We start from the raw sequence: 19,034 nt of genomic DNA, 5'->3' as shown, positions 1-19,034 counted from the left end.
ACTAAACCAATGACAGATGTTTTTGTAACCCCTCTTCCTTCCCAGAAAGGGAGATAACTTCTCCAGAAGGGCAGAAGTGATAATGTCTGATGTTTATTAACTATAAATATCAGACATTATCACTCTGGAAGCAGACACTGTCTGAAAAGCATACCATTAATTTCAGAGAGTGCAGTCAGTTAGAAGAGACTTAACTGAAAAGTAAAATTAATGACAAGATAATTGGTTTTGTTCTACTTCAAACCAGGATGCAGTGACACAGTAATAGAGAGCATCTGTCATTCGTTTAGTAGCTAGCCCAGACTGAACCTTGACAGTTATTGGCACCCAACGTGGGGCATGACCAGGGCTCTGACAGATTTCCTGAATCGTTCAACTTCCAGCTTGCTCAGTTGAAAGCATATCAGATTTTTTCCCTTTGACAGTCTTGAGGGGTTGGAAATTAAAACAGACAGCTCACATCATGTCATTCTTGAGCAAAATATTATAACGTGTCTTTATAGAGTTTTGTTTAAAGTTAATTGACGCAATGCTGCCTGTTGTGTTATTGTTCATTTGTTCTTTGTGTTTATTTGCAGTGGTTCGGTTCTGAGTGCTGGGCGAAACGTGCCGTTTTGCTATGGTGTTTAACACTGATTTATGCTGGGATAAATTGGGTACCGACTTTATCTGCATACCTCGGGTGCTACGTAGTGGATTTTGTCACTAATTACACTTTCGATTTTACCTTTGAAGTTTATTTCTCCCTTTTATACCAAGCAAACTCCACTAGATTTTGGGGATTTCGGGAATGATTGCTACTATCAAATCATTATTTTATTATTGATTCTCCTGAATGTGTTTCAGGGGTGGTTTCATATTAAACAATGGTACAGGAGTAGGTGTTATATGATATGCACTGCCACTACTCCAATTCCGACAACGAGCACTGCTGCTACTCCAACTTCCACAATGAGCACTACTGCTACTCTAACTTCAACAGTGAGCACTGCCACTACTCCAACACCAACAACGACCACTGCCGCTACTCCAACGCCATCCGTAACAGCACGTTGCCCCTATGACCAGGAAGCAAAAAAGGTCAGTTCATGCCCCTAGCCCTTATACCAGAGACCAGCTCAAGTCAGATCGCATGGGAGAGAGTTCTTCTGATGAAGATCCAGGAGAGGGTCCTTCTAAAGTAGATCAGGGAAAGGGTCCTTCTCGGGCAGTGTAAACAGAGGAGGAGGAACCAGAAACAGAGGTAATCATTAAATCCTTATCTATGAAGGACTTGCAAAATATGAGAAAGGACTTTAGCCATCATGAAGGTGAGACACATCTGGTTGCTCTGATGCTGGGATAATGGGGCTGATACCACAGACTTAGAAGGTAGAGAAGCCAGGCAGCTGGGAAACCTGGCCAGAGATGGAGGTATTGATAAAGAGATTGGGAGAAAGCCAAACACTCTCAGTCTCTGGAGGCGACTGGTGTCAGCTGTAAAGGGCAGGTATCCCTTTAAGGATGATATCAAATGCCGCCCAAGCAAATGGACCACCCTGGAGAAAGGTATTAAGTACCTGAAAGAACTGGCTGTAGGAGAGGTGATTTATGGTGACTAGCGACTGAATGTAGACCCTGATGAAATGCCATGCAACTGACTTATGTTGCAGAAGCTTGTGCAGAGTGCACCACCGATGTATTCCCACACATTGTCAACAATGGTCTGGGGAGTATCTGATGCTGATACACCAACTGTAAATGAAGTGGCTAACAGAGTAAGACAGTATGAAGACAGTCTCTCTCATCCCATCACTGTTGTGACCGTGGAGAAAATGACTGAGAAAACTGAGATGTTATTTGAAAAACTGTATGATAAACTGTCAAGGATGGAGGAAAGATTCAACTCTTCTCCTGTATGGACCAGCGTTGCAACCGTTAGCAGAATGCGTCCTCCTATGAGACCAGCTCGAGAGAGATGGAACACGCCACGAAGTGCCCTGTGGTCTACTCTCCACTAATATGGAGGCAACATGAGCAAGTTTGCAGATGACACCAAGCTGTGTGGTGTTGTCGATAAACCAGAGGGATGGGATGTCATTCAGAGGGACCTAGACAGGCTGGAGAGGTGGGCCCAGTTGAACCTCATGAGGTTCAACAAAAGCAAGTGCAGGATTCTGCACCTGGGAAGAAACAATCCTCAGTATAAATACAGACTGGGGGATGAGGTATTAGAAAGCAGCCCTGAGGAAAGGGACTTGGGGGTGCTGATGGACGAGAAGCTGGACATGAGCAGGCAATGTGCTCTCGCAGCCCAAAAGGCCAATCACATCCTGGGCTGCATCAAAAGAAGTGTTGCCAGCAGATCCAGAGAGGTGATTCTGCCACTTTGCTCTGGTGAGACCTCACCTGGAGTACTGTGTGCAGGTCTGGAGCCCTCAATATAGAAAGGACATGGACCTGATGGAGCGGGTCCAGAGGAGGGCCACCAAAATGATCAGGGGGCTGGAGCACCTCTCCTATGAGGACAGACTGAGGGAGCTGGGGTTGTTCAGCTTGGAGAAGAGGAGGCTCCGGGGAGACCTCATAGCGGCCTTCCAGTACCTGAGGGGGGCCTACAGGAAGGCTGGGGAGGGTCTGTTTACAAAGGCCTGCAGTGACAGGACGAGGGGCAATGGTTTTAAGTTGGAGAAGGGGAGATTTAGATTGGATATTAGGAAAAAGTTCTTTACCATGAGGGTGGTGGAACACTGGAACAGGTTGCCCAGGGAGGTGGTTGAGGCCCCTTCCCTTGAGATATTCAAGGTGAAGCTCGACGAGGCCCTGGGCAACCTGGTCTAGTTGGGGGTGTCCCTGCTGACTGCGGGGAGGTTGGACTAGATGACCTTTGGAGGTCCCTTCCGGCCTGGACCAATCTATGAATCTATGAATCTATGAGAAAGTGGGAAGGACAACCTACCTCGATCCTACAGGCATGTGTACACAAGTTTCAAGGTAAAACAAAGAGGGAAAAGAGTTTTTCCAGGAGGATGGTTGCCCTGGTCTATGGTGAGAGGCTCTCCAGTCCGAGTATGAACCCATTTGCTGATAGCTACACAAGCTGTGTGATCCCATCTGTTAATAGCAGGTACTGTGCTCAGTATTAGAGAGGCCTTGCCTCCAGCCAGGTGGAGGAGAGGGACAACCAAGTTTATTGGACTGTGTGGATTTGATGGCCTGGTACGTTAGAACCACAAAAGTATAAAGACCTGGTGGACACTGGTGCACACTGGTGCACAGTGCACCCTAATGCTATTGAATCATAAAGGGACAGAATCTGTTACTATTTCTGGAATGGTCTCAAGAACTGACTGTACTGGAGGCCAAAGTGAGCCTAACTGGGAATAAATGGGAGAAGGACCCCACTGTGACTGGTCCAGATCTGTGCATCCTTGAGATAGACTACCGCAGGAGAGGGTAATTCAAAGATCCGAAAAGGGTATCGGTGGGCTTTTTGTATAGCAGCTGCAGAGACTGAGGACATTACACAGCTGTCTACCTTGCCTGGTCTTTCAGAGGACCCATCAGTTGTGGGGGTGCTCAGGTTTAAAGAACAGCAGGTGCCAATTGCTACTTTGATGGTGCATCGACTACAGTATCCCACTAACCGAGACTCCCTGAGTCCCATCCAGAACCTGATTCTTCGGCTGGAGACTGAAGGAGTGATCAGCAAGTCTCGCTCACCCTTTAACAGCCCGATATGGCCAGTGGAAAAGTCTGATGGAGACTGGCGTCTAACAGTAGACTATCGTGGCCTGAATGAAGTCACACCCCCACTGAGTGCTGCTGTGCCAGACGTGCTAGAACTGCAATATGAACTGGAGTCAAAGGCAGCCAAATGGTATGCCACAATTGACATTGCTAATGCTTTTTTCTCTATTCTTTTAGCAGCAGAGTGCAGGCCACAGTTTGCTTTCACCTGGAGGGGTGTCCAGTATACCTGGAATTGACTGCCCAAGGGGTGGAAACACAGCCCTGCTATTTGCCATGGACTGATCCAGACTGCACTGGAGAAGGGTGGAGCTCCAGAACACCTGCAATACATTGACGACATCATTGTGTGGGGTAAGACAGCAGGGGAAGTTTTTAAGAAAGGTAAGAAAATAATCGGAATTCTTTTGAAAACAGGTTTTTCTATAAAAAGAGATAAGGTCAAGAGACCAGAACAAGAGATCCAGTTTTTGGGAATTAAGGGTGAACTATTTTTAGCTCAGTGGGCCCATGGCATTTCAGGTCTTCAAGGAAGGGATGCAATATATAGATGGGCTCTTGTCCAAGGGGTGGACTTAACTATGAACGTTATTGTGCAGGTTATTCACAACTGTGAAACATGTGCCGAAATCAAGCAAACTGAACAGCTAAAACCTTTGTGGTATGGGGGATGATGGTTAAAATATAAGTATGGGGAGGCCTGACAACTTGACTATATCACACTCCCTCAAACCTGCCAGGGTAAGCGCTACATGTTTGCAATGGAGGAAGCAAGCACCAGATGGTTGGAAACCTATGCCGTGCCCCATGCCACCACCCAGAATACCATCCTGGGCCTTAAAAGCAAGTCTTGTGGAGACATGGGACTCCAGAAAGAACTGAGTCAGACAATGGGACTCATTTCAAAAACAGTCTTATAAGTAATTGGGCCAAAAAACATGGCATTGAGTGGGTGTATCATATCCCCTATTATGCATCAGCTTCACGGAAAATTGAGCAATACAATGGACTGTTAAAAACTACCCTGAAAGCAGTGGGTGGTGGGTCCTTTAAAAATTGGGATAAGCATTTAGCACAAGCTACCTGGTTAGATAACACCAGGGGATCCATCAATCAAGCTGGTCCTGCTCAATCAGACCTTTTACATACTGTAGAAGGGGATAAAGTCCCTGTGGTGTATGAAAGGAATATGCTAGGGAAAACTGTTTGGTCTTTTCCTACTTTGGGCAAAGGCAAACCTGTTCGTGGGACTGTTTTTGCTCAAGGACCTGGATGTACTTGGTGGGTGATGCTGAAGAATGGAGAAATTCAATGTGTACCTCAAGGAAATATAACCCTGGGTGAGAATACTCAATTTTGAGCTGTATGATATTAGTTCCTACATAATACTAATAGTATTCAATAACTGGTTTTCAGGATAACATAATGCTGATGAAACTGGAGCCAGCTTCATCAAGTGGCGTCCAGCAACCTCTTCAAGGTAGACATGCTACTGGTGGACATGAAGCACAACGAAGCACTACCATCTCTCCTGCCCTTAGAGACTGATGGAAACTTGCAATCATGAACTAAATGAAATTAAGAAACTTTTGTGTAGAAAGATAAAACATAAGTTAATGATCTGTATAAATATGTGTATATATTTGAAGAGAATAAGCAGTAGTGACCCGAGCATGACGTAAACGGTATGGAACAAGGGGTAGAATGTCTTGGTTTGAGCAAAACCAATTTTCTTTTCATTAATTTTCCTTTTCAGCTAAGTCTCTTCTAACTCACTGCAGTTTCTGAAATTATTGGTATGTTTTTCAGGCAGTGTATGCTCCTAGCAGTGATAACATCTGACATTTATAGTTCATACCAAAGAATGGTATGCAGAGAGGCTCTTGCTTATACTTATTCCTATATAAACCAAGGTCAGCTAACTTTCTTACTTACCAAGTTGGAGGGCCAGAAGTGAAAAAGTTTAAAGGGGTTGCACGTGTGGGGAGGAGCAGGCAGGACAGGTGACCCAGAACTGACCAACAGGGTGTTCCATCCCATGTGCATCATGCTCAGTATAAAGCTGAGGGATCAAAGGGGTCAACTCCCTTTTCTTCAGTGGCTGGTGTCCAAGGAGGACTCTGTTGGTTCTTCTGCCTTTGTCTCTGATCCATGTGTTCCTGAATCCAGTTCCTGAATTCAGTTCCCATCTGCCGCTGAGTCCAGTCCCAGTGCTTGCTGGTGACGTGATCATCATTCTGGGAGCTCAATACTGGTTTTGTGTATATATATTGTTTATATTTCATTATTTTCTTATTGTCGTGGTTTCGGCTGAATTTACCAAAACCGGACCGGCAGATGGCCCTTCCCCCCCCCTTCCCCCCCCTAAAAGAGGAGAGAGGAGGAGAAAGAGATAAGGAGATTCAGAAGTTTAGAATGAACTAAACTACTTTAATGAAAAATTAATATTAAAATAAAAATAAAGAAGAAAAATAATGAAATAGATACAATATATACAAAACCGTATCAAGTTCCCAGGATGACAGTCACATCGCCGGCAGGCACTGGGGAAGTCCCAGGCTGGACTCAGTGACGAATGGGAACTGGATTCCAGCTCTGGAGTCAGGAACACACGGATCGGGATCAAAGGCAGATGAACAGACAGAGTCCTCTCTGGACGTCGGCCATTGCAGGAAGAGGGCTGACCCTTTGATCCCTCAGCTTTTATACTGAGCATGGGGCAGATGGGATGGAATACCCCAGTTGGTCAGGTTTGGGTCACCTGTCCTGTCCACTCCTCCCCACCGATGTGACCCCTCTACGTTTTTTTCCGTTTCCGACCCTCTAAGGGGGCAAATAATGAAATTGGCTGCCCTTGGTTGTTATAGCAATAAGTATAAGCAAGGGCCTCCCTGCATATCGTTCCTTGGCATGGAGCACAAACATTGGGCTTATCATTCTGAGAACGAGCAGTTTTCTCCACAATATGCCGTTAATTTCAAAGAGTTAGAGGAGGCCTAGCTAGGATGTAAAGTTACAGAACAGAAAATTGGTTCGGTTTTACTTCAAACCGGGACACTTATTAATATAATTATCTTTTATTTTTATTGTTAATATTTCATTATAGCTGTTTTAGGGTTTTTTTTCAACCCATAAGTTTCTCTTCCTTATTCTCTTTCCCTTCCCCTTCTGGGAAGGGAGAGGGGTTAATAGAGAGCATCTGTCATTCATTTAGTAGCCAGCCCAGACTAAACCTTGACAATAAGTTATTTAAATCTGTCTGTAAAGAACAACAGAAGACACTTATGATACTGGGTGATTGGGCATTAAAATAGGCAATGATATTTAGCATAGATACAGGTAAATTGTTGCATGTGTGAAATAATCCTAAATTCACATATAAAATGATGGCCCGTGTGTCATCCATAATTGTCTCAAAGTGAAACCTTGGGATCATTGCAGATTGAGCTGAGACTTTTTCAGAACTATGTCAGCACTGGTCAAAAAGAAAATTGAATGCAAGGATTTTTTAGAAAAGCACTAGTGAACAAAGCAAAAAGCTCTATGCAACTGGAAAACCGTGGTTCTGGTCTTTCCATCTCAAAAGAATACAGTACAACTGAAAAGGTTCAGAAACCAGTTACAAAGTTAGGTGACATCTGGAATCCCTTCTGAATTAAAATCCTCTGCTAGATGTATGTTCTGCTTAATGAAATTCCTATATTCTAGGGAACTCAAGGGACCAGGCTGCTTCCATCCCCTGCAGGTGCACAGGAAGGTTGTTCTCATCTTGTGTGATGTTGAGCCAAATGCAATCAAATAATCTAATGTTTAATGTTTTAATTCAAAGGGGACATATCAATGCAACTATCCCGGTTTGAGGTAAAACAGAACCAATTTTCTCTTCAGTAATTTTACTTTTCAGTAAAGTCTCTTCTAACGCTCTGAAATTAACAGCATATTCTTCAGACAGCATCTGCTTCCAGAGTGATAAGGCCTGATGTTTATAATTAATACTAAGGAATGGTGTGCAGAGAAGCTCTTGCTTAGACTTATTGCTATAAAAAACAAGGTCAGCTAACTTTGTTGTGTGCCACGTTGGAGGGTTGGAAGTGGAAGAGCGTAGAGGGGTCACAACTGTGGGAAGGAGTGGACAGGACAGGTGACCCAAACCTGACCAACAGGGTATTCCATCCCATCTGCCTCATGCTCAGTATAAAAGCTGAGGGATCAAAGGGTTCAGCCTCTTCATGTCCTGGTTTGAGGTAAAACAGAACTAATTTTCTGTTCAGTAATTTTACTTTTTTGGCTGGACCTCTTCTAACTAACTAAACTCTGAAATTAACAGCATATTGTTCAGAAACTGTTCACTCTCACAGTGATAAGACCTGATTATACCAAGGAATGGTGTGCAGAGAGGCCCTTGCTTAGACTTATTGCTATAACAACCAAGGTCAGGTAACTGTTATTTTCCCCATTGGAGGGATGGAAGCGGAAAAGCATAGAGGGGTCACACCTGTAGGGAGGAGCAGACAGGACAGGTGACCCAAACCTGACCAACAGGGTATTCCATCCCATCTGCATCACGCTCAGTATAAAAGCTGAGGGATCAAAGGGTCAACTCTCTTTCTTCAATGGCCAACGTCCGAGGAGGACCCTGTCTGTTCGTCTGCCTTTGATCCCAATCCAAGCATTCCTGACTCCAGAGCCAGAATCCAGCTCCTGTCCATCACCGCGTCCAGTCTGGGACTTTTTTTCCCTGTGCCTGCTGGTGACGTGATCATCATCCTGGGAGCTTGATACGGTTTTGTATATACTGTATACTTTTTTCTTTTTTTTTCATTTCTTATTCTTATTTATTATTTCATTATTTATTAATATTTTCATTAGTTAATTTTTTTCTAAACTCATAAATCTCTTTATCTCTTCCTCTCCTCTCTTTTTCTTAGAGGGGGGAGGGAGGGGCCATCTGTCATTCTGATTGGTCAATCCGGTCAAAACCACGACACTTCAATGGCTGGCATCTGAGGAGGACTTGGTCTGTTCGTCTGCCTTTGATCCCAATCCGTGTGTTCCTGAATCCAGATCTGGAATCCTGTTCCTGTCCATCACTGACTCCAGTCTGGGACTGTCCCAGTGCCTGCTGGTGACGTGATCATCATCCTGGGAGATTGATACAGTTTTGTATAGATTTAATTACTTTTTATTATATTATTAATATTTCATTAGTTTAATTTTTTTTCTCTAAACTCATAAATCTATCTCTCTCCCTTCTCTCCTTGGAGAGAGAGATTAAAGAGAGCATCTGTCATTTGTTTCAGTGGCCAGTCCGGCCCAAACCACGACAGTTAAAACACAGGCCACATAGTTTGAGTGCTTACTACTCAGATCTCGTGAGGTATCTGAGTGAAAGTATCTGAGTTTACCCTCAGCAAGTTTGCTGATGACACAAAACTGGGAGGGGTGGCTGCCACACCAGAAGACTGTGCTGCCATACAGCAAGACCTGGACAGGCTGGGGAGAAATAACCCCATGCACCAGTATAGGCTGGGGGCTGACCTGCTGGAGAGCACCTCTGAGGAGAAAGACCTGGGAGTCCTGGTGGACAATAGGATGACCATGAGCAAACAATGTGCCCTTGTGGCCAAGGCAGCCAATGGCATCCTGGGGTGCATCAGGAAGAGTGTGACCAGCAGGTCGAGAGAGGTCATCCTCCCCCTCTACTCTGCCCTGGTGAGGCCCCATCTGGAGCACTGTGTCCGGTTCTGGGCTCCCCAGTTCAAGAAGGACAGGGAACTGCTGGAGAGGGTACAGCAAAGGGCTAAGATGATTAGGGGACTAGAATATCTCTCTTAAGAGGAAAGGCTGAGGGACTTGGGTCTTTTTAGTCTGGAGAAGAGAAGGCTGAGGGGGGATCTGATCAAAGCCTTAAAGGGTGGGTGTTAAGAATCACAGAATATTTTTGGTTGGATGGGACCTTTGAGATCATAGAGTCCAACCAACAAAAAAAAAAAACCACCAACAAAAAAAACCCCCACCAAAACCAAAAAAAACCCCCAAAAATCCCAGAACACCAAACACCAAAACCAAAACAAAACACCCACAAACACACACCACCCCACCCACAAACAGACACAAACCAACAATCTCGGGCACTAGAGCATTCCCTGAAGTGCCACATCTACGCATTTCTTAAATACCTCCAGGGATGGCGACCCCACCACCTCCCTGGGCAGGCTGTTCCAGTGCCTGACCACTCTTTCAGTAAAGTAATTCTTCCTAATATCTAATCTAAACCTCCCCTGCCCCAACTTCAGACCATTTCAGACTTGTTCTCGACCCCTCACCAGCTTGGTGGCTCTCCTAAGGACACGCTCCAGCAGCTCAATGTCCTTCCTGTAGTGAGGGGCCCAGAACTGAACACAGTACTCAAGGTGAGGCCTCACCCGGACCGAGTACAGAGGCACCATCATTGCCCTACTCCTGCTGGCCACGCTATTCCTAATACAGGCCAGGATGCCGTTGGCCTTCTTGGCCACCTGGGCACACTGCTGGCTCATGTTAAGCCGGCTGTCCACCAACACCCCCAGGTCGTTTTCTGCTGGGCAGCTTTCCAGCCACTCTTCCCCGAGCCTGTAGCGTTCCTGGGGTGTGGAATAATTCCTAAAATATAATTTTTATTAAAAATATATAGCACTGTTCACACATTAAGGAAAGGTATAAAATCGAAACGTTTCCAGGGTGGAACACAGCAGCAGCTGGTATGCGAGGAATCCGCTACATCTATGACTCCCTGAACAATATTGCTTGCAAAAGCAACACGGAGGATGGAGCGGAGTGAAGATTCCACGGCCAAGCTCTGTGATTACACAGCAGATATGGGAACAAGGTGATCCTATGGAACTGATAAGCGGCATGCTTGCTACCCTGAGCCAACAGTCTGTCAAATTTTGATGAAATGCTGTCCTTTGTGCGAACTTTGCTCATTATAATGTCATTATAATACCAAAACACACCTCCAGCCCAAAGGCTACCCGCCTCCAAGGTGCGACCACTCCTCCTTGAATCTGCGCCCTGAATTTTTCGTAAACTATACCTTTAAATGCGAGGCGAGAGAATTTTACACCAATCATAATAAAGGTATTTATGACTAGAGTCACTCAAACTCCACCTTGAAGGTAAAAAATAATATAAAAATAGCCCGAGAAAGGGGGGATGCTAGGGAAGACACCATCGTGAACAAGTCAGGGAGGACCCCATCACGGACTGCCTCTGACTCCCGGGACCAGTCGACGGGCTGAGCCTTCCTTCCCCCCCATAGGGACGCCTGTGGGTAAGACAGACTATACCGAGTGCTTCCGTGGGGAACTTAGAAATCTCTCTAGAGGGTTACCTGTTACATTTATAGCCAGGCTGTATTGTTTGTAACTTTGTCGCGCGCTTTGTACCATTAACATTTTTTCTTTTACTTGCAATTGCTTTGCAGACAGTGTATTTATCACTGGCAAACCATAAGAACCTTTCTATCTGTTGCTTAAATGAACTGCACTGCTTAAGTAGCTAGCCATTTCAGTTTCTCATTGAACACGACCAGACACTAAAGTGCGGCCGTGCTAGTTTGTGAGCATGACTAGACTGAAGGTGCAGTCCACTATTAGTGTATCCAGAATCGTGATAGTTTAATATATTAAACGCGACTGGACTGATCGTGGTGAATTGGGCATCACTCGGAATTTAAACCCAGCCACCCCTAGCCTCCCACCTTGGTGAGGAGTGTTAGAACGCAAGGGGGTTTATTTTCTGCCAAAACTATTTTGCCTCTTCACGCAACAGAGAAATTTGGTGCAGCAAGCAGGGTTTGCTATGGATATACTTCTGCAAAAATATGATTGTGCCCCTTCCCAGGCTGGGAAGGAGTGGGCCCAGAAATACTGGAAGGATGAAGAGAAATTAGTGGAACGTATTGAACAGTGTCGGGTTTCACAGAAGCTCAGAGTGGGAAAGGGAAAATGTGTAATTTGTGCTGTGTTAGGCGCCTGTTTATCTTGTGCACAACAAGAAGCTAAAGAAGCCCCTGCTCCTAATCTGATTTCTGCTGTAGGATATGCAACTCTGAAATCAGAAAATGAGGTCCTGAAGTCATCATTGGCATTTCAGAAGGAGACAGGAGAAAAACTAAAAACTCAAATAGATAAACTTGTGAGTGAAAATGAGAAATTAGGAGATCGGACTGCTAGACTTGTAAGTGAAAATCTCCAACTTAAAATGTTACTGGAAAAAGTGACTGGGCTTTTCGATAAAATACAGCCCTCTGCCCAGGTCCAACAAATTCGTAAGTTCATGTGTAGTCCAAATTCTGGAACCCAGACTGGAGATTTTTGGTCTAACAGTGAGAATGATGAAGAGGATGACAGCAAAGAGACTGTCGCTTTTAAATCCCAAGTTTTTCCTTTACGACCACTGGTTAAAACTGAAACAGCGGTCGATGATGATGATGAAATCCGTACCACTGTGCGTACTGTCCCATGGACACCCACAGAGTTAGCAAAATTAAAGGAGAAATACTCAAGGCGGCCAGGAGAGTCAGCTGTGGAGTATGTGTGGCGAGTTTCCTCTGAGGGGGGAGACAGAATTATGTTAAGTGAAGAAGAAGCAGGAGACTCTTGGGGACCAGGAGTGTTTTTAACCACTATGCCTGGAGATCATAACTATTCCCTAACTGCTCGAGCAGCATATTGGGCAGGTGGTATGGATCCATGAGAAAGGGGGGCGCCGTTAGAAATCAGAGCTTCAGGCTACTCTGATCTGTCTGCAGCAGTACGGAAAGCAGCTTGTCTGCAAGCCGTGTATGACAGAAGAGTTTCGGAAATCCCCAATGTCAGCTCCTATCAACCCCAATCGATTAGCCCCTCTCCTCCGTGGCCTTCCTGATTGCCTTAAGCCATTTGTAGTCAGCACTCAAGACCGCATATGAAGTGTTCGTGATGGTCGCAGGCGGAGCCGGCGTCACTACATACCCACCTGGAATGAATATGTACAAGAAATTGACAGTTATGGGCACCGAATGGGCTGGGCCAGCCTAACTGGTGAGAAACCCTCCAACCACACCCGAAGGGTTCGACAGATCCGAACCCATGCCCAAACCCCTAAATCTGATGGAAGGCTTAAGCCTGACAAGGAACGAAATGAATTGTGGCGTAAAGCCCTAGATTTGGGGGTACCTCGACAATTTTTGCACGGAGTCCCTACAGAAGATCTCTGTACACTAGTCCAATCCTTAACTAGAAAAAATAATTCAGCTGGGGAAAAAAGTCTAACCAGGAAGTCCCCAAGTCGTGATGAAATTGTGCCGTCTGCACCAGAACCTAATTTGATTGATCTGTCAGAGTCCCAGCCAAAAAACTCCTATCCCCGGGGAGGGCAGTGAGCCACCCTGCCCGGTGGGTATTAGCAATTCAATGGCTTTCTAATAAAAACTCCGAACCTGTTATTACCATTCCTGTTGGGCCTCGGAAAATGTCGGTAAATTTTATCATTGATACCAGAGCCCAAATGTCTACAATCACTAAAAAAACAGCACAACTTATAGGCATAAGTCCTACCAGATGCAGGGTCAACTTTACAGGAATTGATGGTGTGGTAAAATCATGCCCCACTGCAAAAATTAACCTCTGGTTGCCAGGGGAACAAAGACTAACCAGGACAGAAGCGTTAGTCGGTGCTGCGCATGCTAATCTTTTAGGATTTGATGTACTGCGTGGATGAATGTGGAAATTCCCAGATGGAACTGTGTGGAGTTTTGCAGGGCATGAAAAGGAATTAGGCACAGTGAAATTGAGCCTGTTAGAAACTTCCATACCTTTACCTCCCTCTAAAATCACTAACGTTCGACAATATCCATTGCCTGCTGCAGCACTTGCAGGAATTGATGGGGTGGTATCAGATTTGGAGAAGAGAGGCATCATTAAAAGGACTCATTCGCCTTACAATTCACCGGTGTGGCCAGTAAAGAAACCAACCGGACAATGGCGTTTCACAGTAGATTATCGGAAATTAAACACCAATACTGCACCCTAACTGCTGCAGTTCCGAACATTGCAGAAGTGGTAACCATGATACAAGGAGCTGCCCATTCTTGGATGGCTGCCTTAGATGTAAAAGATATGTTTTTCATGATTCCTCTCCTTGAGCAGGCCAAAGATTGTTCAGAGAAGATACACTGGATCAGCACCCGGTGGATCTTGCCTTTTTTCTAACCCTGCTGGTCAAATAAGACCGAGCATATTTTCTTTTCTTTGTGTCTTACAGGAACCTTAAATGAACTGCACGTGGACAGACGGATTGGTCTATGCTAACCTTGAGTGCCTCCAAGGAATCTTGACATTGATTCTGGCAGTAATATTATTCTTAGTGTGTATGGCTATTTGGAGGCCCAAGTTCTAAAACGACGAACCGGCAAATTGAATTAATGCTATTCTGTTTTACCTTTTTCTTCCCTGTTGTTTGTAGTGAAAGAGACTCAGAGTGGCCATGGTCTCAAGCTTTGATCAGACACAGTGTGAGGACAGGAACATCGAATGGAAAGTTCAGTTTGGCCACTGTAGTTATACATGACAACAGAATGTTCTCAAAAAATGAGTGGACCTGGAACAATTGGCATCCAATCCTGGAGGGTAAGGCAGGAAAAGAAATTCAAGTAGGATGTCGAATGGTCAACAGTTCAACCCATGAGAAAGCCACCAGAATAGTGATATTTTGCCCCAAGAACCCACACTCAGTAACAACAGAGCATTGTATCACCAACAAGTGGGATTGCTGGTATAATTTCACTCTCGCAGAACCCACTTTCATAACTCGTCATTGGCAACAACGTGAAATAGTGTTGCTATTCGAATTCAAAATAGACATGGTTGAACCTGATCCCACTACACAGCCTAACCTGGCTCCACTATTTGAAACTCCTGACAGCAACCACCCTGAAACCTTGCTAAGGGAACTTGGAAATCTGCCCCTTCACACCACCATCTCTGATAATGACCCTTGGCACAACGCATTGTCAAAATATACTGCAAGCATTAAAAAGGAAAGGAATTTAAATCTCTCTATTCTGGTCATACAAGGAAGTGAAATATACTCCAGAAATAAATGGAGTTGGAAAGAATCACTCCAAATGGCTAAACTTGAAGGCATCCCCGGAAAGGAAATACAAATTAGTTGCCGAGTAATCAATGGGTCTACTCATCACAGACCAACCGAAATTAAGACAATCTACATAGACTCCACCAAACCAGAAAAACATAATACTGAATGCTATAAAATAATAGAGTCAAATTCAGATTGCTGGCACAATTTTACTTTTACCAAACCTATTGTAGTGTATTGCCTGTGGGGTTACCAAGGCACAGAGTTATTATTTGAATTTATGATTGGCACAATTACGTCTGAACCTGACAAAAGGGAAACAGCACCTACACCCCAACAAATTCCTGAAGGTGTACCTACTCAACCACCCATTAGTCTAACTCCTTACACCTGCAACATTGGCCCTTATGTTATTAAAGACACGGGTCAGCAGCAAATACTGTTTAACCCAACATATTCCCTCAAATGAGTAGAATTATCAATGCAAATTAATATCTCTGCAATCAAACCTACCTGCTCGCCATTCCTAGGTACGTCTTATGCCAGGTGGTCAGCATGGTTGCATAGACGAACCCTGACCTCTTCACAACGACTGAAGAGAGATGTGACTGGTATCTTAGGAACGGGATTGGGAGTCCTAAATAGTATAGATGCTGAAGTGCTTGCCCACAAACTAGTCGCAACCACTGCTGACCTAAACAAGTTGACACATTCCCTACAGTCTTCTTTATCAGCTTTGGGGAACCACCAATGGCTTTTATCAAATATATTACCTCAGTGGGAAGAAACAAATGAAAAGGACCACCAGCTGATCACAAATGCACTTGATGCGGCCCAAAACAATATTTCTTTGGCTCTTAGTTGTATCCAAGCCCAACTGTGGATGCAATCGATGGCAGCCGCAATTATAAGGGAAGGCGAAGAAAACACTTTGCCCACCGAAATTCGAAAAGTAATATGGGATAATGCAATTGAGTTTGAAAAGAAATTTCAGTCCTGGTGGTATCTGGTTAATTTCACCTACGATCCCACTGAGAGCAAAGCCACTGCTTTCGTCTTAAGGATACTCAATGCTTCGGTATACACCATATACCAAATCATTGCGCTGGGGTTGAATCACCAAGGAGCCATACTCTATCCAATAGAACACAGAGTGTGGGCACAACAAAATAAAAATAAATGGCAAACTGTTGATGTTGATGCATGCATCACACGAGACCAACAAGGATTCATTTGTGAGAGTAATACCCTCAAGGCACAAGACATTTGTCTTGACACTGACCAAAATGTTTGTCATTTTGAGATACATCCTGATGAAACTCCAGAAACTGTGCTTGTATATATTGGGAAAGGGTGTGTCTGCATGAGATCTCCCTGTAGTTTTGTGTTTATAGATAACGTAGCAGTAGATATGAATAATCACTCAAATCTTTGTGCTTGTAACTTTACTAACATTGTTGGATGTGATTTCAATTATTCAGCTCCTGTCACATCTTACCAATTGCTACAGTCTAACTATATGCTCATTCGTGATTTATTATTTGCCCCTATTGGGATGAACATTACATTGGTGAAGAAGCTGCTACAACATAATGACTTGAAGCGACTGTTGAAAGAAGCCCAAGAAAATGGACAAAAGACTCTGATTACTGTCCATCATGATGTCGAGGAGATACACCGAGTGTTGGAAAGAGTCAAGAAGGATGGAGAACATGAATGGTGGGTCACTCTTTTTGGATGGTCGCCGACGACTACAGGAATCCTTAACGAGATGCTCCACCCTGTTATTGTTTTGTTAATACTCACGGTACTGTGTTTTGCTTTGACAATCGCTTTGTATGTTAGACTTGGATTATGATGAAAAATTTAACTCACTTGATAGCTCCACAAGATATACTTGTACTTGACAACCCTCACCACAAGAGCATCTGTGATATTCCCAATCAGTTTTGAATATCGTGGAGCTTGAGTGACTATAGTCACAGGGTGGATAATGTGGAATAATTCCTAAAATACAATTTTTATTAAAAATATATAGCATTGTTCACACATTAAGGAAAGGTATAAAAGATATAAAAAAAATTTTGTCCACAGCCTTCCCCACATCAAGAAGGCAGGTCACATGGTCATAGAAAGAGATCAAGTTGGTCAAGCAGGACCTCCCTTTCATAAATCCATGCTGGCTGGCCCTGATCCCTTGGCTGCCCTGCACTTGCCGTGAGAGCTCACTCAAGATGATCCTCTCCATGGTCTTTCCTGGTACTGAGGTCAGGCTGACAGGCCTATAATTTCCCGGATCCTCCTTCTGGCCCTTCTTGTAGATGGGCATCACATTGGCCACCCTCCAGTCATCTGGTACCTCTCCTGTTGACCAGGATTGTTGATAGATAATGGAGGGAGGCTTGGTGAGTTCTCCCGCCAGCTCTCTGAGGACCCTTGGGTGAATCCCATCTGGCCCCATGGACTTATGCATGTCCAGGTGCATAAGCAAATCATCAACTACTTCCTCCTGAATTACAGGGGGGTTGTTCTGCTCTCCATCCTTATCTTCCAGCCCAGGAGGCTGTACACCCTGGGGGTAGCTGGTCCGACTATTGAAGACGGAGGCAAAGAAGGCATCAAGTATCTCAGCCTTCTCCTGGTCCTTGGTCGCAATGTTTCCCCCCCGCATCCAGTAAGGGATGGAGATTCTCCCTGACTCTCTTTTTGTTGACGTATTTATAAAAACTTTTTTTGTTGTCCCTTATGTTAATGGCCAGGTTGAGTTCCAGCTGGGCTTTTGCCTTCCTAATTTTTTCTCTGTATAACCTAACAAGATCTCTGTACTCCTCCTGAGTTGCTTGTCCCTTCTTCCAAAGGTGATAAACCTTCCTTTTTTCCCCTAAGTCCCATCAAAAGCTCTTTGTTCATCCAGGCCGGCCATTTTCCCCTCCCATTAATTTTGCGCCTCATGGGGACAGCCTGCTCCTGGGCCTTTAGGATTTCCTTCTTGAAGAGCGTCCAGCCTTCCTGGAACCCTTTGCCCCGCAGGATTATCTCCCAAGGGACCCTTCCAACCAGGGTTCTGAACAGGCTAAAGCCCGCCCTCTGGAAGTCCAAGGTGGAGGTTTTGCTAACCCCCTTCCTTACCTCACTAAGAATTGAAAACTTGACCATTTCATGATCGCTAAGACCAAGACAGCCTCCAACCTCTACATCTCCCACTAGTCCTTCTCTGTTTGTGAAAAGTAGGTCTAGCGAGGCGCCTCCCCTGGTAGGCTCTCCTACCAGTTGTGTCAGGAAGTTATCTTCCATACACTCGAGGAACCTCCTAGCCTGCCTTCTCTCTGCTGTGTTATATTTCCAGCAGATATCTGGAAGGTTGAAGTCCCCAACCAGAACAAGGGCTGGTGATTGCGAGACTTCAGCCAGCTGCTTATAGAATACTTCATCAGCCTGCTCATCCTGGTTGGGTGGTCTATAGCAGACTCCCAGCACAAAATCACCCTTGTTAGCCTTCCCCTTCATCCTTACCAATAAACACTCAACTTTATCATCACTGGAATCTAGCTCTATACAGTCAAAACACTCCCGAGTGTACAGAGCCACACCCCTGCCTCTCTTTCCTTGCCTATTCCTTCTGAAGAGCTTATAGCCGCTCATTGCAGTATTCCAGTCGTGACCGTCATCCCACCACATTTCCGTGATTGCGACTATGTCATAGCTGTCCTGCTGCACCATGGGGGCCAGTCTTTTTTCAGTGGTGCCCAGTGACAGGACAAGAGGTAACGGGCACAAACTTGAACATAAGAAGTTCCATCTAAACATGAGGAGGAACTTCTTTCCTTTGAGAGTGGCAGAGCCCTGGAACAGGCTGCCCAGAGAGGTGGTAGAGTCTCTGTCTCTGGAGACATTCAAAACCCGCCTGGACACATTCCTGTGCAACCTGCTCTGGGTGGACCTGCTTTGGCAGTGGGGTTGGACTAGATGATCTCCAGAGGTCCCTTCCAATCCCATATCATTCTGTGATTCTGTGATACCACATCATCTTGGTAGTCATTAGTATATTCAATATGGCTACAGTCTCTACCTGACCTGACTAGACATCATCTACAATGCCAAATGGCACTACTACACAGTATGTATCCACAGTAAGAAAAACTCAAACATGCTGAAACTGTAGATGAGACATAAAATTACTTACC

General features: G+C 44.8%; 1 protein-coding gene across 1 annotated transcript; it reads left to right on the top strand.

Annotated features, from left to right (window-relative positions):
- Positions 1-893: 893 nt before the first annotated feature.
- On the top strand, positions 894-16,708 carry LOC141476776 (uncharacterized). The gene is given in 2 exon segments (XM_074165578.1): positions 894-1,041; positions 15,201-16,708. Coding segments are annotated over 2 exon segments (1,656 nt in total).
- Positions 16,709-19,034: the final 2,326 nt, after the last annotated feature.

Source organism: Numenius arquata, chromosome W (genome assembly GCF_964106895.1).
Source record: "Numenius arquata chromosome W, bNumArq3.hap1.1, whole genome shotgun sequence".
Taxonomy (NCBI): Eukaryota; Metazoa; Chordata; class Aves; order Charadriiformes; family Scolopacidae; genus Numenius; species Numenius arquata.
Note: the sequence above shows the minus strand (reverse complement) of the source record. Positions and strands in the feature narration are given on the sequence as shown.